General features: G+C 37.9%; 2 protein-coding genes across 7 annotated transcripts in view; both read left to right on the forward strand.

The window, feature by feature from the left end:
• Positions 1–8,356, forward strand: part of Rtnl1 (reticulon) — a 46,711-nt gene extending 38,355 nt beyond the window's left edge. For 5 of the 6 annotated variants that reach the window (XM_046613705.2, XM_046613706.2, XM_046613707.2 and 2 more), the window contains 4 exons: positions 4,244–4,451; positions 4,535–4,743; positions 5,298–5,403; positions 6,406–8,356. In XM_046613705.2, coding sequence (XP_046469661.1) covers positions 4,244–4,451; positions 4,535–4,743; positions 5,298–5,403; positions 6,406–6,460 — 578 coding nt within the window. In that variant the 3' untranslated portion in view covers positions 6,461–8,356. Of the gene's footprint in view, positions 1–29; positions 218–4,243; positions 4,452–4,534; positions 4,744–5,297; positions 5,404–6,405 lie in introns of those variants that run through there. The other variant, XM_046613709.2, reaches the window with a different exon arrangement.
• Positions 8,357–10,322: 1,966 nt separating this feature from the next.
• Positions 10,323–18,894, forward strand: Glyp (glycogen phosphorylase). The gene is made up of 11 exons (XM_046613704.2): positions 10,323–10,680; positions 13,908–14,009; positions 14,488–14,802; positions 14,881–14,992; positions 15,284–15,603; positions 15,710–16,020; positions 16,082–16,196; positions 16,280–16,462; positions 16,543–16,890; positions 17,206–17,535; positions 17,748–18,894. The coding sequence occupies exons 1-11, from the start codon at positions 10,438–10,440 to the stop codon at positions 17,901–17,903; spliced, it is 2,535 nt and encodes an 844-aa protein (XP_046469660.1). The 5' UTR covers positions 10,323–10,437; the 3' UTR covers positions 17,904–18,894.
• The last annotated feature ends 199 nt before the right edge of the window (positions 18,895–19,093 follow it).

Here is a 19,093-nt window from a genome sequence, read left to right on the forward strand (position 1 = left end):
GTGGGGCGCTCAGCGATGAACAGCATCGCCACTTGCGGTCCGACCGTCAACCAGCAACGCCACGGTTTTCATTAACCGGCTATTTAGTCTCTCGACATACCTGCACGATCGGTAGTGTTTGTAGAATCATTCATTTTTGTGCACTAAAACCGCGTCAACATGGTGCGGAAGAACTTGTCTAGGCAGCCTGTGCATGTCTTGCCGGAAAGAGGACCCGGTGAGTGTCTTTCATTTTCTACATCTTCCTCGATTTTTATTAACTAATTTTTTTCACTACTCCGTGTCCTCCGGCATTTTTACATCTCTAACCACTTTCTTTTTATTCATTTTCTCACGTTCTTGCGCGCCATGCGTCCGAACATATGGTGGTCAATGCTCGACTCACGTTATAATCTTTCTCTGATAAAGTTTTTCAACGACGAAATTATTCTTAACCACATCTCCGGCCATTCGTCCATCGAATTTCATTTTCTGCAGCGTTTCAGTTCCGAAATCTAATCCATGGAGATCAAAGTTCTTACCTTTCTATAGTACAGTAACAAAGGTTCCGACCATTCTGATGTCAAAACATTCATCGAAAGTTAGTTTTATTCAAGAATTCTAAATCTGTCCGATGAAATGATATCAAAGAATTTCGCGCATTATACATATTCGATAAATTCGAAAACGGATTGGTCAATTTCTCTACAACTTACAATTGACATGATAAAGGATGCTTATTATTATTTTATATCTTGCACTTTCGATTTTTGATTGCAACTCCCTAAGTCAACTTTCACAGTTGCTTTACAGATAAGTCCGTGGTAACATATGTTGGGATCAAATACCTGCGCCTGCAATTGCCACGTTCTTGTCAATGTTCATTATAACTGCGAATTGGGGCAGTAGTTGTAAATATACACTAGTTATAAAGAGGTTCGCACGTCAGTGGTGATGATTGATTGGTTCGGTTACTTTTCTTCTCACACTTTCTTTTTTTTTGTTTTTTCTGGCTTTCTTCCGCTAATTGTCGCTTTCATCTTACAATTTTTTTTCAACTTGTCATTTTGGATCATTTTCTATTTAGCTTCCAACGTTTTTTTGTTATACATTAGGAAGTTGACGAAGGTAAAAATTTCTTACATCTCAAATCTCACTCGAATCTTGTCATCTGTTTATACGTAATCGCTCAAATCAGGCAATTCATATTTGTTCGGGTTAGTAAAAAGAGATAACTTTTTCAGTATTCTCGTATTTCACGGTGTATCACTTTCACTGATTGTCACCATCACGTGTAGCTCTGATCTAGGTTGTCTAATAGTTATTTGATCTCACCAGCTCTGCGGCCTTCACGGTCGTCTCGTATTTGTGCATTATGAATGGAGGAACGGAAGATCAAGTGTTGGATTGAAAAAATTTAGAGTTCGTATATCGTAACATTGGTGAATTAGGATTAGGTGCAACATAAACCACCTGATTACTTATTTCGTTTCTGATCATTCAATACTCACCAACTTCTGAGCGACAAAAATGAAAACCAAAACTTTCTATAATCACTGTATGAACAAGATGTTCTGCTCTTGGCACAGGTTTAAGTGATTCTTCAGAATGTGTAGAACCTTAGTATTTTTATTTCTATGATTATTAATTGTACAATTCGAATTTCGAACGTAGTCGAACGTCACATCCTCAATTCTGACAATAAGATTCTACACTGAGAAAAGAGTTTACATACTGTTAACAAACGTCTATTTTGATATGGCGAAATAAAGGTTTCATTATTGTTATCAACTTTTAGTTGAGCTAGATATGATTTTTTACCTATTAACAAAATTCTATCGATCATTATTTGTCTTGAGTAAAATTTGATAATAATAACGAAACATCTATTTCGCCGTATCCAAATGTTAACAGTAAATAAAATCTGTTCTCAGTGTAACTCATACATATTCAGGTATAATGATAAACCGTTAAAAACACTGGAGAACCAGTTCCACTGGCTCCGAATGAACTTCTCCATACGCTGCGGATATATAGCAATTGCATATATTATAAACTGGGATCGCCATATGTTACACGGTTATTTTTATTAATTTCAATAATTTTCTACCGTCTAAATGTATTATGAATAGAAATTCGTTCAATCATCATCATTATGTTTATAACATCGACAATAGTTGGTATATCAGTTCAATTCGTGCCTCTTACTTGTGTTTGGCATCCAAACGGGTAGCAAAAATTATAACAAATAAAATTAATCAAATGAAGGATTAAAGTCTACAGCTGGCAAGACGTTAACGTCAGTATACAAATACAAAATTACTTTATGTGGGCAACTCGGAGACGTTTAATTATATATTTAGGTATTTTCAAGCAACCCGGGTTAACTGGTACCGGAAATTTGGAGAGTATTCAAATTCGGACCTTGTATTTTTTCTCCCGGATAGACAATTAATCGGTTCTACAACGAAGGCCTTATTAGACAATTCTGTTGACAATTAACCGGGCTGTGCTTATAGCGAGGTAAATTCGCTATTAGTCTCTACTCTCGCTGGGTCTTAAAATACGCCGACCATTCGACCTTGCGACGCCTTCAGCGTCCCGGCAGTTTCGTGTAATACCAACCAACGTGGGCGACTGCACGTCGGCGTCCCCCAGGAGGAAATATTCCTGTGGTTATCTTACCGGCGACAAAAACCAGCCAGGCTTTGTCGTTGGGTCGAAAAGAAGAATCGGTGACTCAATCTTCGAGCGTTTCTGTCGTTGGTAGAAAACCCTGTCGTTTTATTCAGGGAGACGCACGATCAGTCGGTTTAGCTCAATCACGCTGAAATATTTCGGATCAATTTAAGGGTTTCAAGGAGTGATTAAAAACGAAAAAAAATCGAAACAAAGAAATTTCCATTTAATACACAGACTGTGAATACGAAAAGATAATTCTGGAACTTAGCATCCGGTAGCTGATGTCACCTGCAGACTGTAAAACTAGGGTCACGTGTGTAGCACGTGTTACGTCATTCCTGAAGGATATTCATTGGCTTGGTATTACAAGTAGTAGAATAGTTATGGCAGAGCGTCATAACGGCACGGAATAAACTTTAATTCACAGAAATATAGGCGAATTTTTAACGCTAAAATTTCCTTCAGCTGTTGCTGAAATGCATTCAACAGAACTTTGAATGTACCGAATATCAAAAAATAATTAAATAACATTATACACTAGGGTGTTTCGGAAAAAATCTTATTCTACTAAATTAAAAGTTCACATTAAATTATAACTATGTTATGAGATTAAATTAATAATGAAAAAATCGCCAGATACACTTGTCAAACATCAACTGGAGACATAATATTACAAGTGTGGGGTCTTCTCTGTGACGTAAATTGATATTATGATTGATGTAAGCAATAAAAAAACATTTTTTTAGAAACATAAACTCAGAAAAATGTAAAAAAGTTAAAAATCAACCGAGCGAAATCTTCCACATAACGTAAAACGCTCATCTTTTCACAGAATCTTTCTTTTAACCTAAACAAACTTTTTAGGTTGTGTCATGGTTGAAAATAGCAAATTATTTTTTTTCGAAACATCCTGTTACATACACTTCAAAACCCAATGAAAAGGGTACTCGGAAAACATTAAATTTTTAGTCGACTTTAGCAATGTATTTCTACACTGCGTCACTTCATGTAGGTATTCGTCACAAACACAATTCCATGTCTTGGAACTATGAAAGGTCGGAACAGGGATGCCCTCAGAGGTACATGTGGTGGAGAAAAGAGTAAAAGTAACTCATTCTGCGGTTGTCAACAGATTAAGGATAAGAAAGCCGCTAAGAATAGCCGGTTCGCAGCGAACAATTTCAATATATGGTTAAATCTTTTAAGCTTCGCAACTCTTCCTGTCTAAGGCATATATAAACAGTAACCATTTGTTTCATGACGCGACTCATTTTCGGTTTCGTTACAACGTTAGTGGATGCAGTCCAAAGAGCATAATTCGAAACTGCGGCCATAAAAATTGCAAAGATTATTTATAGGTCTGGCGATATCAACTTTTCACTTCTGCGACCTGTTTTTACATATGATCATGCGTCTTGAACAACTGCTGGATCAGCGAAACGTTGCAATGATGTGAGATAAACGGGAGCATGAAAAGTCGAACGCGATAGCAATTGAGACGAGTTGAAGAAAGCATTGCTAACTCAAAACGATTACAATTAAGTTGAATGTTGATCGTACAGTATTGTGTTTTCATTTTCAGTTGAGGCCCTGATCTACTGGCGCGACCCTAAGAAGTCTGGAATCGTATTCGGCGTGACTCTTGGAGTGCTCCTGTCTCTAGCCTACTTCAGTCTAATCAGCGTGCTGGCCTATATCTCCCTCATCACCCTGACCGGTACAGTCGCTTTCCGCGTATACAAAACTGTCCTGCAAGCAGTTCAGAAGACATCAGATGGGCATCCTTTCAAGTGAGCGTCGGAATCGGTTGATGTTATTCAGGGAAGGAATTCCCGCGGCGGAATGGAAGATATTGAAAGACTCTTTTTTCCAGGGACGTTTTGGATGTCGACCTCAATGTGCCAGCTGAAAAAGTCCACGACATCGCTGACGTTGCAGTTGCTCACGCAAATGCCGCCATTGCTGAATTGCGCAGACTCTTTCTAGTTGAGGATCTGGTCGATTCCCTCAAGTTCGGTGTTCTTTTGTGGTGCCTCACTTACCTCGGTGCTTGGTTCAATGGCATGACCCTTATCATCATCGGTGAGTTTTAACGACATCATCCACTGGTAGCTTTTGCCCCCTTGAAGGTAAATTAATTATCCGATTATCGACCGAATAGGACCGAATATCGTTTGGATAATCGAAAATTCGGATATCCAAATAGCAGTATTCCGTTGGAGAAAAACGCTGATACGATGAAAGTGATAGAATATATTTACGTAAAACCGATTGACGTGTCAAAAGTACATTTTATCTATTTCTCTGGGACAAAGAAAAGGATTTCCTTCTGCTTCACAATGTCAGCTCATATACATATAACAAGATGTAAAATTCCATCTCAAGTCTTGTTTTTGCATAGCTCTGCAACGGATGAAAACTAATCGCCATTCAGATAACCGACGGTTCGAATAGTCGATGTTCTACTGTATTGGCTGTTAACTTTATTACCAAGCCAGGAGGAAAATGTTTTCTTCGAGTACATACATGTGCAAATGTATTAACCATATATATCTAAGATACACTTGACTTGGATCGTTGTGAAAACAATGTAAAGTTGACACACTAATTTTATAGCATTTTAAACGTTTTTTCAGGTGTGGTCGCTCTGTTCACGTTGCCGAAAGTCTATGAGACGAACAAGACGCAGATCGACCAGAACATCGAACTTGTTCGTGGAAAGATTAACGATTTAACTTCCAAGTACGTATCTTTCATCGAATTCTTGTTCTGAACCTTAAATGAATGAGGTTTATACCAAATGGTGTGGCAAATTTTTATTCATATTTTTGTTTAGTTTGTACTTGTTCGATTCAGAGGTAATACACTAGACTACGACAATCCATTTTACAACGGTTATCACTGTGATCTGTATTAATCTGATAAAAATATAAACCGAGTTTTTGGTAATCCGCGCATCGGTGAAAGTGGGGCAAACAAGTCACAGGTTGTGGCGCAAAATGAGAGTCTGGTGGAAAAATGGAACAGTGATGCAAAATGCGGTCTTGGATGAAATTGGACCTTGTGAAAATTGTACAAAGTCCAATTTGTTCGAAGGAAAAAACATTTTACCCCGCTTTCTCCAAATTCGACAAAACTTTGACAAGTTTATTTTCAATTGATTGGAAAGTCAACCTAACGCTGCCTGAGTAATTTTATTTGATAGCGAATCTGCATATCCTCTCTTTTTCATCCATCACTGGACATCGAAGGCTTTTGAAAATCGGTATCACGAATCAAAATCTTCTTCCTGCATAGGTGGAATACAACGTACAGATACGTGTTCGGTTCCAGCGATAATCTAGCTTCCCAAAATCCCGAGGATTCCAACCCTCCCATTTCCTTCCTACCATCAACCATTTTCTCGTTGGCTGAGAACCTTGAAGAGAATTCTTCGCCACTCGCCAGTCATGATGAAAAAGATATCCTTTGCCAAAGCGTTGATCGGGTTTTTCAGAAGCAGATGACAGCGGCTTTCAACCGTCTGATCACTACGGCGAAGTTGTGCGACGACGAGTAGGCCATTTTTTTCATCGTTTTACGCTCTCATCGCTCTAATTAAACTGGCTTATTACTGTTTTAAAGTTTCATAATTTCGTCAAGTCGAAGTCAAGTTTTTTTAAAACCCTGAGGGACTGTTAGGCGTTAGGAATCTTGCACCAGGTTTTGCCAAACCTTATCAAGTTGATTATTATTGTTTTACAGAGTGAAGGCAGCCATCCCTATTGGCAAGAAGTCCGAGCCAACGAAGGAGGAGTAATGAATTGAAGGGGGGAGGATAATTCATCGAGAGTGCGAATTCAAACGAAGGAGTCGCTAAGTGTGCGTTGTGTGTTGCGTGTATGCTTGTGTGAATGTATGTGAGGGTGCGAGACAAAGCGAGGAAGGAGAACCTTCAAAACGTAAAGTTGGGGCTCCAACGATGAGGAACAGTAAGCAATGCTTGAGTAGAAGATGGAGGAAAAGAGTGGAGCGAAGAAGAAAACCTTGCGGACGAAATTCGCGAGAAACGAAAATGGTTTAACCCATTGAGATGGCTCTTGAGAAAATCGAAGATCGGCGGGGGGCAGAAGAAGAAGAAGAAGAATGCAGCCAAGTCAACGTTGTTTTGGCCCGCGCATATATATGATATCTAAATATATGTATACATATGTATATTCCTCGAAGAATATGTGAAAAAAGAAAAGGAAAAAAATTAAATTATAACAAGTAATGAAGTATCGTAGCGATTCATTAATTAATTAATTATCAACACTTATTCGTTGTTTATGGTGGTAACATACACATATATATATATATATATATATATATATATTATATATATATAAAATTAGAGAGCTATAAACCGCGATTGGGGATAATTTTAACAATTATACAATATATACGTCTTCTTTAACGATTTTATCTTCCTCAATATAGGGTAAAAACCCTAATTTTGCGACAATTTTTAATTGATCAAATTATCATTACAGGTATTTATTATCTGTCCTACTTCGAAAACATCTTTTTTTTTTCTTGTTTTGCTCTTCTCCGTACCTAATTATTACTCTCTTACACACTATAAACAAATTCCCTCACTACTCCTCCTTTCCACCCTGCATGCCCCATAATAAAATTCATCGCACCGTCACGACCACTTGAAGAGGAAAAAAAAATGGAAAATAATTGAAACAAATAATCATGTATTATAAGATGATATATAAGAAAGTTAAGTACACTCCTTTTTACGCAACTAAAAGAAGCTATTTAAACTTAGGAGAATTATTATTATTATGTCCCTATATATATATTGACGCGTTGTATACATCAAAAGCTTATGCCGCATGCTACGCGTCCGCGACTGTGTTAAATATATGCGTTTCCACCTTCTTATATGATCGAAATCCAGCGTAAACGCGCCTGACGAAATTGTGTTTTTTTTTCCTCTTTTCTTTCCTAATTTTTATCGGTAGTTCTTAAGACATTATATTATATATCGATCGAGCGTCACCGAGTTTTATTTGTTATAACAAGAAAGAAAAGCAAGAGTAAATAAACAAAATGAATTTAAAAGGAAAAAAAAATTGGCGAGTCAATATATCTCCTTATATACATTCTTATTATTATTGTTATTATTATTATTATCATCATTATTATATTATGAGCGTTGCGAATTAATAGTTTTTATTATTATTACGAATTATGGTGAAAATGATTATTATTATTATTATTATTATTACGAATTATTATTAATATAACTATAGATATACACACGTAATATATAAATGAAGTAAATATTGAATTATAACGACAAAAATAAACATGTGTATACATATGTTTATACATATATACACATATATATATATATACATATATTTATATTTATTACGGTAAACGATGAAGATACAACTTTACATTATATATATATATATGAATATATATATACATATATAAATATACACATATGTATGTGTATAAATGAATTTACTATCTATGTATAATAATGTTGCGACCACGTGTTTTGATGGAAGAAAAATAACAAGAAAAGAAAAAAAAAAGTTTACAGCAAAGTGTTATAAGAATTTGAATTGTAATACGCGTACTGCTTCTTGACGTCTCATTACTGCATCTGCATCTGCACGGTTAATTTATAAATAAACGATATTGATAATAATGATTGTTGCGATTCTTATTATTATTATTATTATTAATATTTAAAAAACAATCTTTTCTTTAACTACGGCTGTATAACGTGTATGGGTAATTCCAAAGATGACGAAATCGCGAGCAAATTGTTCTGAAATTTTTTCAACGAAGTCGATTCTTGATCCCGCAATTTCGAAAATCGCTTTACAGACAGTATTTGATTTCGTAGGCTGACCTACAATGAAATCTGAATGTCGTTAGTGTCGGCGTATAAACTTTCCGATAGATTTTTTCACAATGTGTGCCTGGTACGTTTATTTTAGAAGTATAGAGTCGAGTGCTGATTAATGGGTGCAATGACCCACGTGCTTGAAAACGAACGACGTCTATTTGTGCGATTTCATCTTGTGTCTCTGGTAATACCGCGAAAATTGATTTCGCATTTCTCCGCAGCTTTAACCGATTCTTATTCTCCCGGTGAACGCAACGCGGCGCTCAATTCAGCGAAAGTAATTAAATTTAGAATATATTTCTATATTTAAGTATTGATATATTTAGGTTACATAAACCGATGAAATTCATTCAACGCTGTATCCCTCGAGTATGAGCCGAGGTTCTACAGAGGTCACCTAAGGTCGCTCGAACAACCTTGTCAAGAACTTTAACATCGGATCCGGAAAAAGATTGGAACTCTATAACAATGCTGTACAACTTCATATTTTACGCTTTAGATCATATTTTTATCTAAAAGTGAATAACAGCCACCAATGACAGAAAACGAATAAGAAAACAATAAGTCATGTAGCGGTATCATAAAAATAGGTGAAATTCTGAGTGGTAGATCAATCCGGCTGAAAACAGTTCAGTGACAAGTCTCACGCTGCTTTTGTTGCAATAACGTACTGTTGTATTCATCATACACCGCACCGTACCTAATAAATCGATTCTTCTGCATAAGTTGTATGTTCTAATATTCAAAGATATAACTGTACAGTTCAAGTATACGATCTCTGGTCGTTTGAAAAAAAATTTCGCGGTATTATTCAACCTTGGACTGTGTAAATATGATTTTTTCGTAAAAAGTTGAATTTTCAGATCGCGTATGGTCGATACTTGTCATATTTTTTAAATGATCTGAAAAACACAAACATGTCAAGACCGTTTTAGTACCATCTCGCCATTCGGTGAGTTTTCACAATCAACGATCATGGAGCACAATAAATATATTCAATGATTCTCGGATAGATCTATAAATCTGCAAATTCTCGTTCATTTGTTATATCCACAAAACAGCATATTCAATATATTGAGATTCACTATAAAATTTGTTAGAAAGCGTTTCATCTGTCATTTTTTTTTTTTTTTTAAATAATAATCAAAGTGAAATCATATTGCAAGTAGTACATCTAGTGGAAATTAATTATCAAGAAATTGCAGCACGAATGAAGCTGGGGAGGAGAAGAGGCTCTGTAAATAGAAAACGTATTTTCCGTTCAGTTGCTGGCTGAAAAAGAAGAAAACGGAAAAGATGGTATTTTTAATTCAGTGTAATAATAAATATATGAGCCCTGTTAGCCACACTCAATCCATGAAGAATTTAACAATAAGTAAATTGTATTGATTTGCAAAAACGTTAAGAGTATCATTATTCTACACAATTTAATGCTGTTTTCCTTTAAAATAGAAAAACGAAAATATTTCTTAATTTAAAGAAAATCAGGCAGTTTGTAATAAACGCTAGCATAATTTCGTAATTTGATAACTCAGTTTTCGATTAATAGTGTCATTCTCCAGCCACAGTCTGGAAATCACTCTTGTCCGTTGATGAAATGGGTAAGAATTCATGGACGTGAGGTTTTGGTAAGCTGCACCGTCAATTATCCGTAACAACACTCTCGTTGTCAGTTGTGGCATCGAATTTGCGCGCGACGTTTTAGCTGGTATCTTTAAAGGCGCATGCGCGACCTTGCGGCAAGGTGACCGTCTCCATCTCGGTTTAGCCGGCATATCATTCGCTTTTCGCGTGTCGGCGGCTTCAGATCTGATACCGACATAGGAGCTGTGCAAGATCCGTTTCCGAATCGAAACACAGCGATAAAGCCTGACTGGAAAATGTCCATATCAGATGTGGATCATGAGAAGAGGAAGCAGATATCAGTGCGGGAGATTGTTGACGTCGAGAACGTCGCAAACTTCAAAAAAACTTTCAACCGACACCTCCACTACACCCTTGTCAAGGATCGCAACGTCGCCACATCTAGGGACTATTACTTCGCCCTCGCCCATAGTGTCAAGGACAATTTAGTGTCCAGATGGATTCGCACTCAGCAGTATTACTACGAAAAGGACCCCAAGGTGAGCATCTCGACAATTTATCAACTTCTAAGAACCAACTCTACCGTCGAACACTCGAATAACTTCTTATCCAAACCCCATCCCAAGCTTGTCATTCATGTATCGGAAGTTTTGATCGATCCGGTTTGATCGACGGCTAAATTTTTCACTTGTGATCCTGACTTATCGGACTAAACAAATAAATATTCATCTAATGCGATATTTAGTATCGAGATCGTCATTTTGTGATTTGGATGGCTCACCCAGTCTGGACCATTTACTCTTCAACAACTTTATATCAGAGTCTTAGATGAAGCTTGATCGGTCGATGTTTTCTACTCCCTGCCAGTGTCAAGATCAGAAATGCGGTTGAATTTACATATTCAATGATCAGAATTCGGGCGGGTAGACGTGTGCCCCTATGAACCATGAAGATGTCGTTAGTCAAAACACCGATCAGACCTTGGTCGCCTATTCACCAAGTACATATACCATCGTTATCATCGTTAACATAATATAAATGTCAATAACCGTGTGGGACCAACGATAATTGACAGTGACACAATCGTCACTAGCACTCTTTCCTAGCGTATTTTTCCATCATGGCAAGATTAAAATGATGGGTACAGTTTTAGTTATTGTTAATACATTTTTTCTTTGGGTAATTACATTGTGCACACTGGTCTAAAAACTGTACGGAGAATCATATTCGTTGATGAACCAACTTTGAGTACCTACGAAGTAGTAGGAAAAGGAAAACATATAATAACAGTGACATTCGGAGTTCACGAAAGCCACGGTGTTGTAGTTAAGAAAGAATTTATTTTATAACAGATACGACAGCAGGACTGTTGCGAGATACGTTTTAACGGCATAGAAACCGATTCGGAAGGACAGATGGATGCCTCTTATTTTTTTTTTTCAGTTTTACCTGAATACACGCAGGTAGAAGTCCTTGCACCGGCGGAGGAAAGCCATTCACTACGGCTTAACAATAAGATCAGCCCTTTTTTTCGTGGATGCGTCTTCTCTCTCGCGATTGACAGTCGAGTCGACAGTAAAAATTGTTTACGCTGACTTTGGCGATGCCAATTTTCAGTTAAAAATAACTCCTCTGTTGTCGTGATGGCATATGCAGATTACACGTAATTCATGTTAAACTGAGGTAACTTTTATTTATCTCAATAACGGAGTACCAATACATGATTTTATTTACAAAAATTCGAATCTGCTTGCAGATACAGTTCGAAAAAAATCCGTTCCTTAGACCAACGATGAACAATCGGTGCTTTAAAGCCTTTTACAAATCGTCACCAAACAGTCAAAGCTCTCTTAGCACCCCATTAGCAGCAATCGAAGCTGAAAATGCGGTATTTCTAGATTATTGCTGTCTGAGGTGAATGTCTTTTCAATGAGTCACGGAATCTAGTTTAAACTCTAGACTGTCCAAATCGGTTAAGTTAGTTTCATTTGTGTCTGTATTAGCGATACGAATTTGTTGTTACACGATTTACTTCTGATTACGTGTCGTTGAAGTTTTATGTGTGCTGATTAGGAAATAAATGAACTACTGAAGTAAATAACTTTTTGCATACCTAATTATAACTCCACCTTCGTCAGGTGTTAACGAATATTAACACGATAAGGCGATCTGAAATTACTGTGCAAGCTTTTGCCAACGCAATTCAAGTTTCACGGTCACTCGATTAAGTCACATATATTTTTCTGAATAAATAATTCAAGTTGTGCTTGAAGTTCGATGACCTTGATCGGAACCGCGAAGGTCAAACCTCGGTCAATTATATACGTGATAGAAGGCGTGGTTTGATTCGCACTAGATCATATAGAATCGATCTAGTACATATGTACATGTAATATACACATGTACCAGATTTCTTCAACCTGAGACTGACAGTGAGACGAATTTTCTCAAAAACCATCACGATGATACGATATGGTTTCATGTGCACTCGAAATTGGAAGTCAATGGATTACAGAAAGATGCAAAAGCGTATTGAGTTCCTTTTCCATCGGTTGTGCAACGAAATAAAACTATAAACAAGATCTGCCCTACCTTCTCCTAGTCCACGTAACTGTGGTAACTATATCGCGTGCACCACAATGTGTGTGACAACAAATCGAAATGTGTGCCAAGGTACAACAGTCTCTTCTAATACACCAGCAGTAGGTCCAAGATTGGTTGAAATGAGTAACAGAATATCATCCGTATAATTTTATCCGTATATCAATTGAAATGTAACTCTAGAAGAACGAAAAGTTGCTGAAAGATCGAAAACAAAAATTTATACATTTTCTTCTGATTTTCATTTGATCTAACGATTCGGTGCAAACTGTCAAGTTATGTAAAGGCGAGACCTGTGAATTTGAAACAGCTGCCGACTGACCGTTTTTGGATCGGTTCCCAGTTTTCCGAGTATAACCGAATGCACAGCTTTTAATGCAAGGTGAAAACTTTTTCACGTCGAATGCCTATATTATGTGAGGTTTATGAACTGGTCTCTGCAAATTCTTCGAAAATATGACGGTTTACTTGGTATGAGTTCATTTTACAAAACTGTGGGATCATCGAAATCGCGAGGTCTTTGGACAAGATTTCTTTTTCATCTATTTAAAATCTATAGCTAATGATAAATTTCTTTCGGATCGTATAATCGGCTCTATGGTGATTTTTTTTCAATAGTTCAACGCAGAAAAAACCTCTCAACTGTCTCAAACAAAAACTGTGGTTCCAAAATATTTTTCAAGATTAACTACTGCAATTTTACATTCCAAAAATAATCTTTGTTCCATCATTTCTGCTGGTTCTATAAATTCGTTTCATGGAATTGATTGTACACGCGCTGGATTCTTCAAGTTTACTTGGCGCCCGTAATAAACCCTCACTGTAACAAATAGTAATGCACGATCTGAGCTTGTTAATATACTGTATAAGCGTAATTGCGTAATAGTTTATAGCGGTTCTTGATTGGCAAATATGTTAAACCACGTCGAAGTATCATGATGACTATTATAATCATTACCGGAGTACCATGCAAGCTATTCTTAACATAGGGCTTCTGAGAACAGAAGGTAATTGATCCGCAATGTACCAGTAAAAAACTGCACTTACAATTATCCTTGATCTCGATGTAGTGTAGGTCGGATGTTAAGATGCTTATAGAAAATAATGGAATAAAATATACTCAATTGAATGCATAGATTTCAAATTTGTTTCTCGTTTTTTCCAGAGGGTCTACTACCTGTCTCTCGAATACTACATGGGCAGGTCCCTACAAAACACAATGATCAACTTGGGCATCCAAGGAGCTTGCGACGAAGCTATGTACCAAGTAAGGAATACTAATAGAAAACCTTTACTCTTACGAAAAAGAAAAATTCAAATTCACGCTCAACTTTGTGGGTAGATACACAGCCCGAACTTGAAAGTTAACCCCAATTGAACTCAATTGGTGGTACGAATTTACCAGCAACCTTGAGAATAAACCCTGAAATGTTGAGGGTTCTTCCTTAAAATAGTTGGGTGTAACCATTGCGCTTGGGAGTTACCGTGAAGAAGGATTGGATTTAACCATGAAATCAGAGCCTTATCATCACGGTTGAGTGTTAAACCCAAAATGTTGAGAGCTATCACTCAAGAACAGTCGGGTTTAACCGTCAACTTCGGGATTATCTTCAAAGTTGAAGTTAAGCTCCGAAACTTCGAGGGTGTATCAGAAATTTGATTTTTCTTCTGTAAGTGTAACACTGAATGTGAGGTATTTTTGATCCACGAATGTTCCGTAATGACCCGTTGAATGATTGACGCAGATGGGCTTGAACATTGAGGAGTTGGAGGAGCTCGAAGAGGACGCTGGACTCGGTAATGGAGGACTTGGGCGTTTGGCTGCCTGCTTTTTGGACAGCATGGCGACCCTTGGTCTGGCCGCCTACGGGTACGGCATAAGGTATGAGTACGGAATTTTTGCGCAGAAGATCAAGAACGGCGAACAGACAGAGGAGCCCGACGATTGGCTGCGGTATGGCAATCCATGGGAAAAAGCTCGGCCCGAATTCATGCTTCCAGTGAACTTTTACGGACATGTGATCGACACCCCCGAAGGAAAGAAATGGGTCAACACGCAGGTGTGTATTCCTTCAACGTACAACCAAAACGTCTTGCAACTGCCAAGTTATTGTCCTGCAATTTTCTCCTCTTTCTAGGTCGTCTTTGCCATGCCGTACGACAGCCCGATCCCTGGGTACAACAATAACTACGTCAACACTCTAAGGCTCTGGTCAGCAAAGTCTCCCGTTGAATTCAATCTCAAATTCTGTGAGTACTCGCCTTCAGGTCACCTTGAAGCTGTTTCATTGCGTATGAAATTGTCACGTCGTAACTAATTTTCTCCTCTCCGTTTTTGGGTCGACGAGCTCACGTATGGCTGTAGAAAGTGTTTGGTTACACTGTTCCCTAATTATTGTGTCATGAGAGTGCCACCCATTCACTGAATACAAATAGTTTTACCATTCTTGCAGGCTACGTATCGCTTTTGATGGCACTGTTAGTTATTTTTATTCTAGACAAATTCCAGAGGCTATTACACTGCTTTTGTTTCAATTTCAGTTAACGATGGTGATTACATCCAGGCGGTGATCGATCGCAACTTGGCAGAGAATATCTCTAGGGTTTTGTACCCCAATGACAATTTCTTTGAAGGCAAAGAATTGCGTTTGAAACAGGAGTACTTTATGTGCGCCGCGACACTTCAAGACATTATTCGTCGCTACAAGTCGAGCAAATTCGGCTCACGAGATCATCATAGAACGGACTTTGATACCTTCCCGGATAAGGTTGCGATCCAGTTGAACGACACTCACCCCTCACTGGCGATTCCCGAGCTGATGAGGGTCTTGCTTGATGTGGAGGGTTTGCCGTGGGAAAAGGTGCATTTTTGACTGTGTGAATTCCGTTGCCAAAAAAACCCGAATTTAGTGGAATACCGTGGTCTTCAGGACATGAACTTCAGTTTTTTTTTTTTTTTTTGTCTAGGCATGGGACATCACCGTTCGCACCTGCGCCTACACGAATCACACTGTTCTTCCAGAGGCCCTGGAACGTTGGCCAACCAGTTTGTTGGAGAGCATTCTGCCACGACACATGCAGATCATTTATCACATAAACTTCTTGCATCTCGAGAAGGTCAAGGCCTTCTTCAACGGCGATTTGGAACGCATTCGCCGCATGTCTCTCATCGAAGAAGACGGCGAGAAACGCGTCAACATGGCTCATCTTTCCATTGTTGGAAGCCACGCTGTTAATGGAGTTGCTCGCATTCATTCGGAAATCATCAAAAATGTCGTGTGAGTTAGAATTTTAATCTCACCAGCAGTCGACCATCATTCACCGCCCTTTTATTTTCAGATTCCGTGACTTTTACGCCATGACCCCGGAGAAATTCCAGAACAAAACCAACGGTATTACTCCGAGAAGATGGCTGCTTTTGTGCAATCCAACTTTGTCTGATATAATTGCTGAGGTATATAATTGTGCATAACGACAGTCTCACTAGTGCTTAAGACTTAAACGTTACTTTCAATGCAACGCTAATTGCCATTGCAGAAAATTGGAGACGAATGGACCGTTCATTTGGACCAACTTGCACAGCTCAAACAGTGGGCAAAGGATCCGGGCTTCCAGCACAGCGTCAACAAGGTCAAGCAGGAGAACAAACTGCGATTGGCACAATTGCTGGAAAAGGATTATGGGGTGAAAATAAACCCAGCCTCGATATTCGATATTCAGGTGAGCCAAGTTGGCGATTATAGTTCGTTATGCTTAGAGTAAGAAATCGGAATCTGAAAATATCTGCAATTTGTGTTCAGGTGAAACGTATTCACGAGTACAAAAGGCAGCTGTTGAACTGCCTGCACATAATAACCCTCTACAATCGAATCAAGAGGGATCCATCGGCGCCATTTGTGCCGCGGACAATTATGATCGGTGGTAAAGCTGCCCCTGGGTATCACTTGGCGAAGAAGATTATTAAGTTGATTTGCAGCGTTGGCAACGTTGTGAACAACGATCCGATCGTTGGTGACAAGCTCAAAGTGATCTTCCTCGAAAACTACAGAGTCACGTTGGCTGAACAGATTATCCCAGCTGCTGACCTTAGCGAACAAATCTCAACGGCTGGCACTGAGGCTTCGGGAACTGGAAACATGAAGTTTATGGTATGTACAGCACATATTGTTGCAGGAACAGTGCAGTAACGTAACTTTGTGAGGTTTCGAATATTCCAAAAAAATTGCAGCAACCTAATGTTACGATGATTTTGATATTACGACAATACTGCAGCTTCATTTCGTGAAGCTTGCAATATTTCAAATAAGTTTTTAGTAGCGTATCTTTGTAAATTTGAAATATTGCAGAAACAGCACAGTAATATCACAATGTTTGAGAGTAAAAAAAATTTTTCCCCAGAATGATCCCGGAGTTACGACTTTCTATAGATATTCACATTCAATATTATGTAAACTTTGTTGCAGTTGAATGGTGCTTTAACGATCGGAACTTTGGACGGTGCGAACGTCGAAATGGCCGAAGAAATGGGCAACGAGAATATCTTCATTTTCGGAATGACAGTCGACGAGGTTGAAGACTTGAAGAAGAAGGGCTACAACGCTTATGACTACTACAACAAATTACCCGAAGCAAAGCAGTGCATCGATCAGATTCAGGGCGGATTCTTTAGTCCAAGTAATCCTGACGAGTTCAAGGATATCACTGATGTTTTGTTGAAGTGGGACAGGTTTCTGCTTCTTGCCGACTATGAAGCCTACATTAAAGCTCAAGATCTTGTTTCCAAAGTTTATCAGGTCCGTTCAAGTTGTTGTAGATTAATGCACTGTTCACCTATGCCCCGCAAACTGCTGAAACAGTTTATACGTAGTTCCAATAACTTTTTCCGCTATTATGCTCAATTTTTCAATCGCTATTGCAGATTTATTTCGATTTTCAACTTTAGACCATTCATATTTTTTTAAATACACATTGCAAATATTGAATTCGCAAAATTTCTGTTTTCCAGGACGAGAGCAAGTGGGTGGAAATGGCAATTCACAATATTGCATCGTCGGGCAAGTTTTCGTCGGACAGAACAATCGAAGAATACGCTCATGAGATTTGGGGCGTTGAACCGACTTGGCAAAAACTCCCACCGCCGAACGAGCCACGTGATATTTAAACGAAGATAATTATTAAATATACAGATTGGGAAATTCAAGGAATTCCCCAGACTGCCACCTCCTCGTTCAATTCTGAAACATTCATTCACTTCGCATGTACACGCGATACCTGAGCTGCGGTCTCTTTTTCAACATCGCGTTTACACTCGCAGATGAGAAACAACGATCGTCGCCAATTCCCTCAGGTGTCAGCACTTATCTAGTAGTTCGTTATTCGCGCATATATACCATGTGTAAGGAAATTTTTCAACTTTCGAGAGCAAGATTAATACTAATTTCCAAATACCACAAAATTGAACAAAGATAACAACTTTGTTTATATTCAAAGATTTTAATAGTGCATGTTATTAGGTGATTAAATATATAAAATTAGCACGTCAAAGATATGTAATGCAATCGATAGTAAATTTTTTTATGTTGTGCGTAATTAATGAAACGTGTTCAAAAGACGAATGAATGAAAAGAAGAGAAACGTTAGAAAGCACATAATATAGTAGCTCATCTAGTAGGGGGGCTAATCAAATCTCTCTGTCAATGTGTAATATGCAAATGCAACTCTTATTGTATAACTATGTAAGATAGTGAATTGCTGAAAACGTGGCGATAAAATGACCAGGTTTCTAAACATTGAAAAGTTATGAATTGAAATCAAAATCAATTTATCTCATCGAAATTTTAATTGTATTGTTATTTACTTAAGGATTATATTAGTACATACATGGATATTCATTACTACACGTACTTGTTGCCCTGAGGGCATACATCAATTTTCAATGCTCTCGTACAGCTGGTATTTCGATTAAGCAATTAACCCGGATAAATCACATTCGTATGATGTTATATAAATATACTATATTATTATACGTTAAGTTATACACTATCGAAATATTATATTCATCAGTTAATTATTAACATTGTGTTCAAGTGCCATTTTCGTATGAATGTGGGCCAGCTGCTCCTATGAAAATAAATTGTATCGTTGCTACACAATTTTCACCATTTGCTGCCACTCTAGGAATGTGTTTTCCATCTTCTCTCCTCCGAGGATCTTAAATTTACTTCAAAATTACAAGTAAGTGAATATGTATCCTATCTGTGTAACAAATACCTAATCTCAAGTTCTAAGCCCAAATAAAACCCCATCTAAAGACCTCTGGTAACTGGATAATAAATTTGTTTCACTGTTGGC

This window comes from Neodiprion pinetum, chromosome 2 (assembly GCF_021155775.2).
Source record: "Neodiprion pinetum isolate iyNeoPine1 chromosome 2, iyNeoPine1.2, whole genome shotgun sequence".
NCBI lineage: Eukaryota > Metazoa > Arthropoda > Insecta > Hymenoptera > Diprionidae > Neodiprion > Neodiprion pinetum.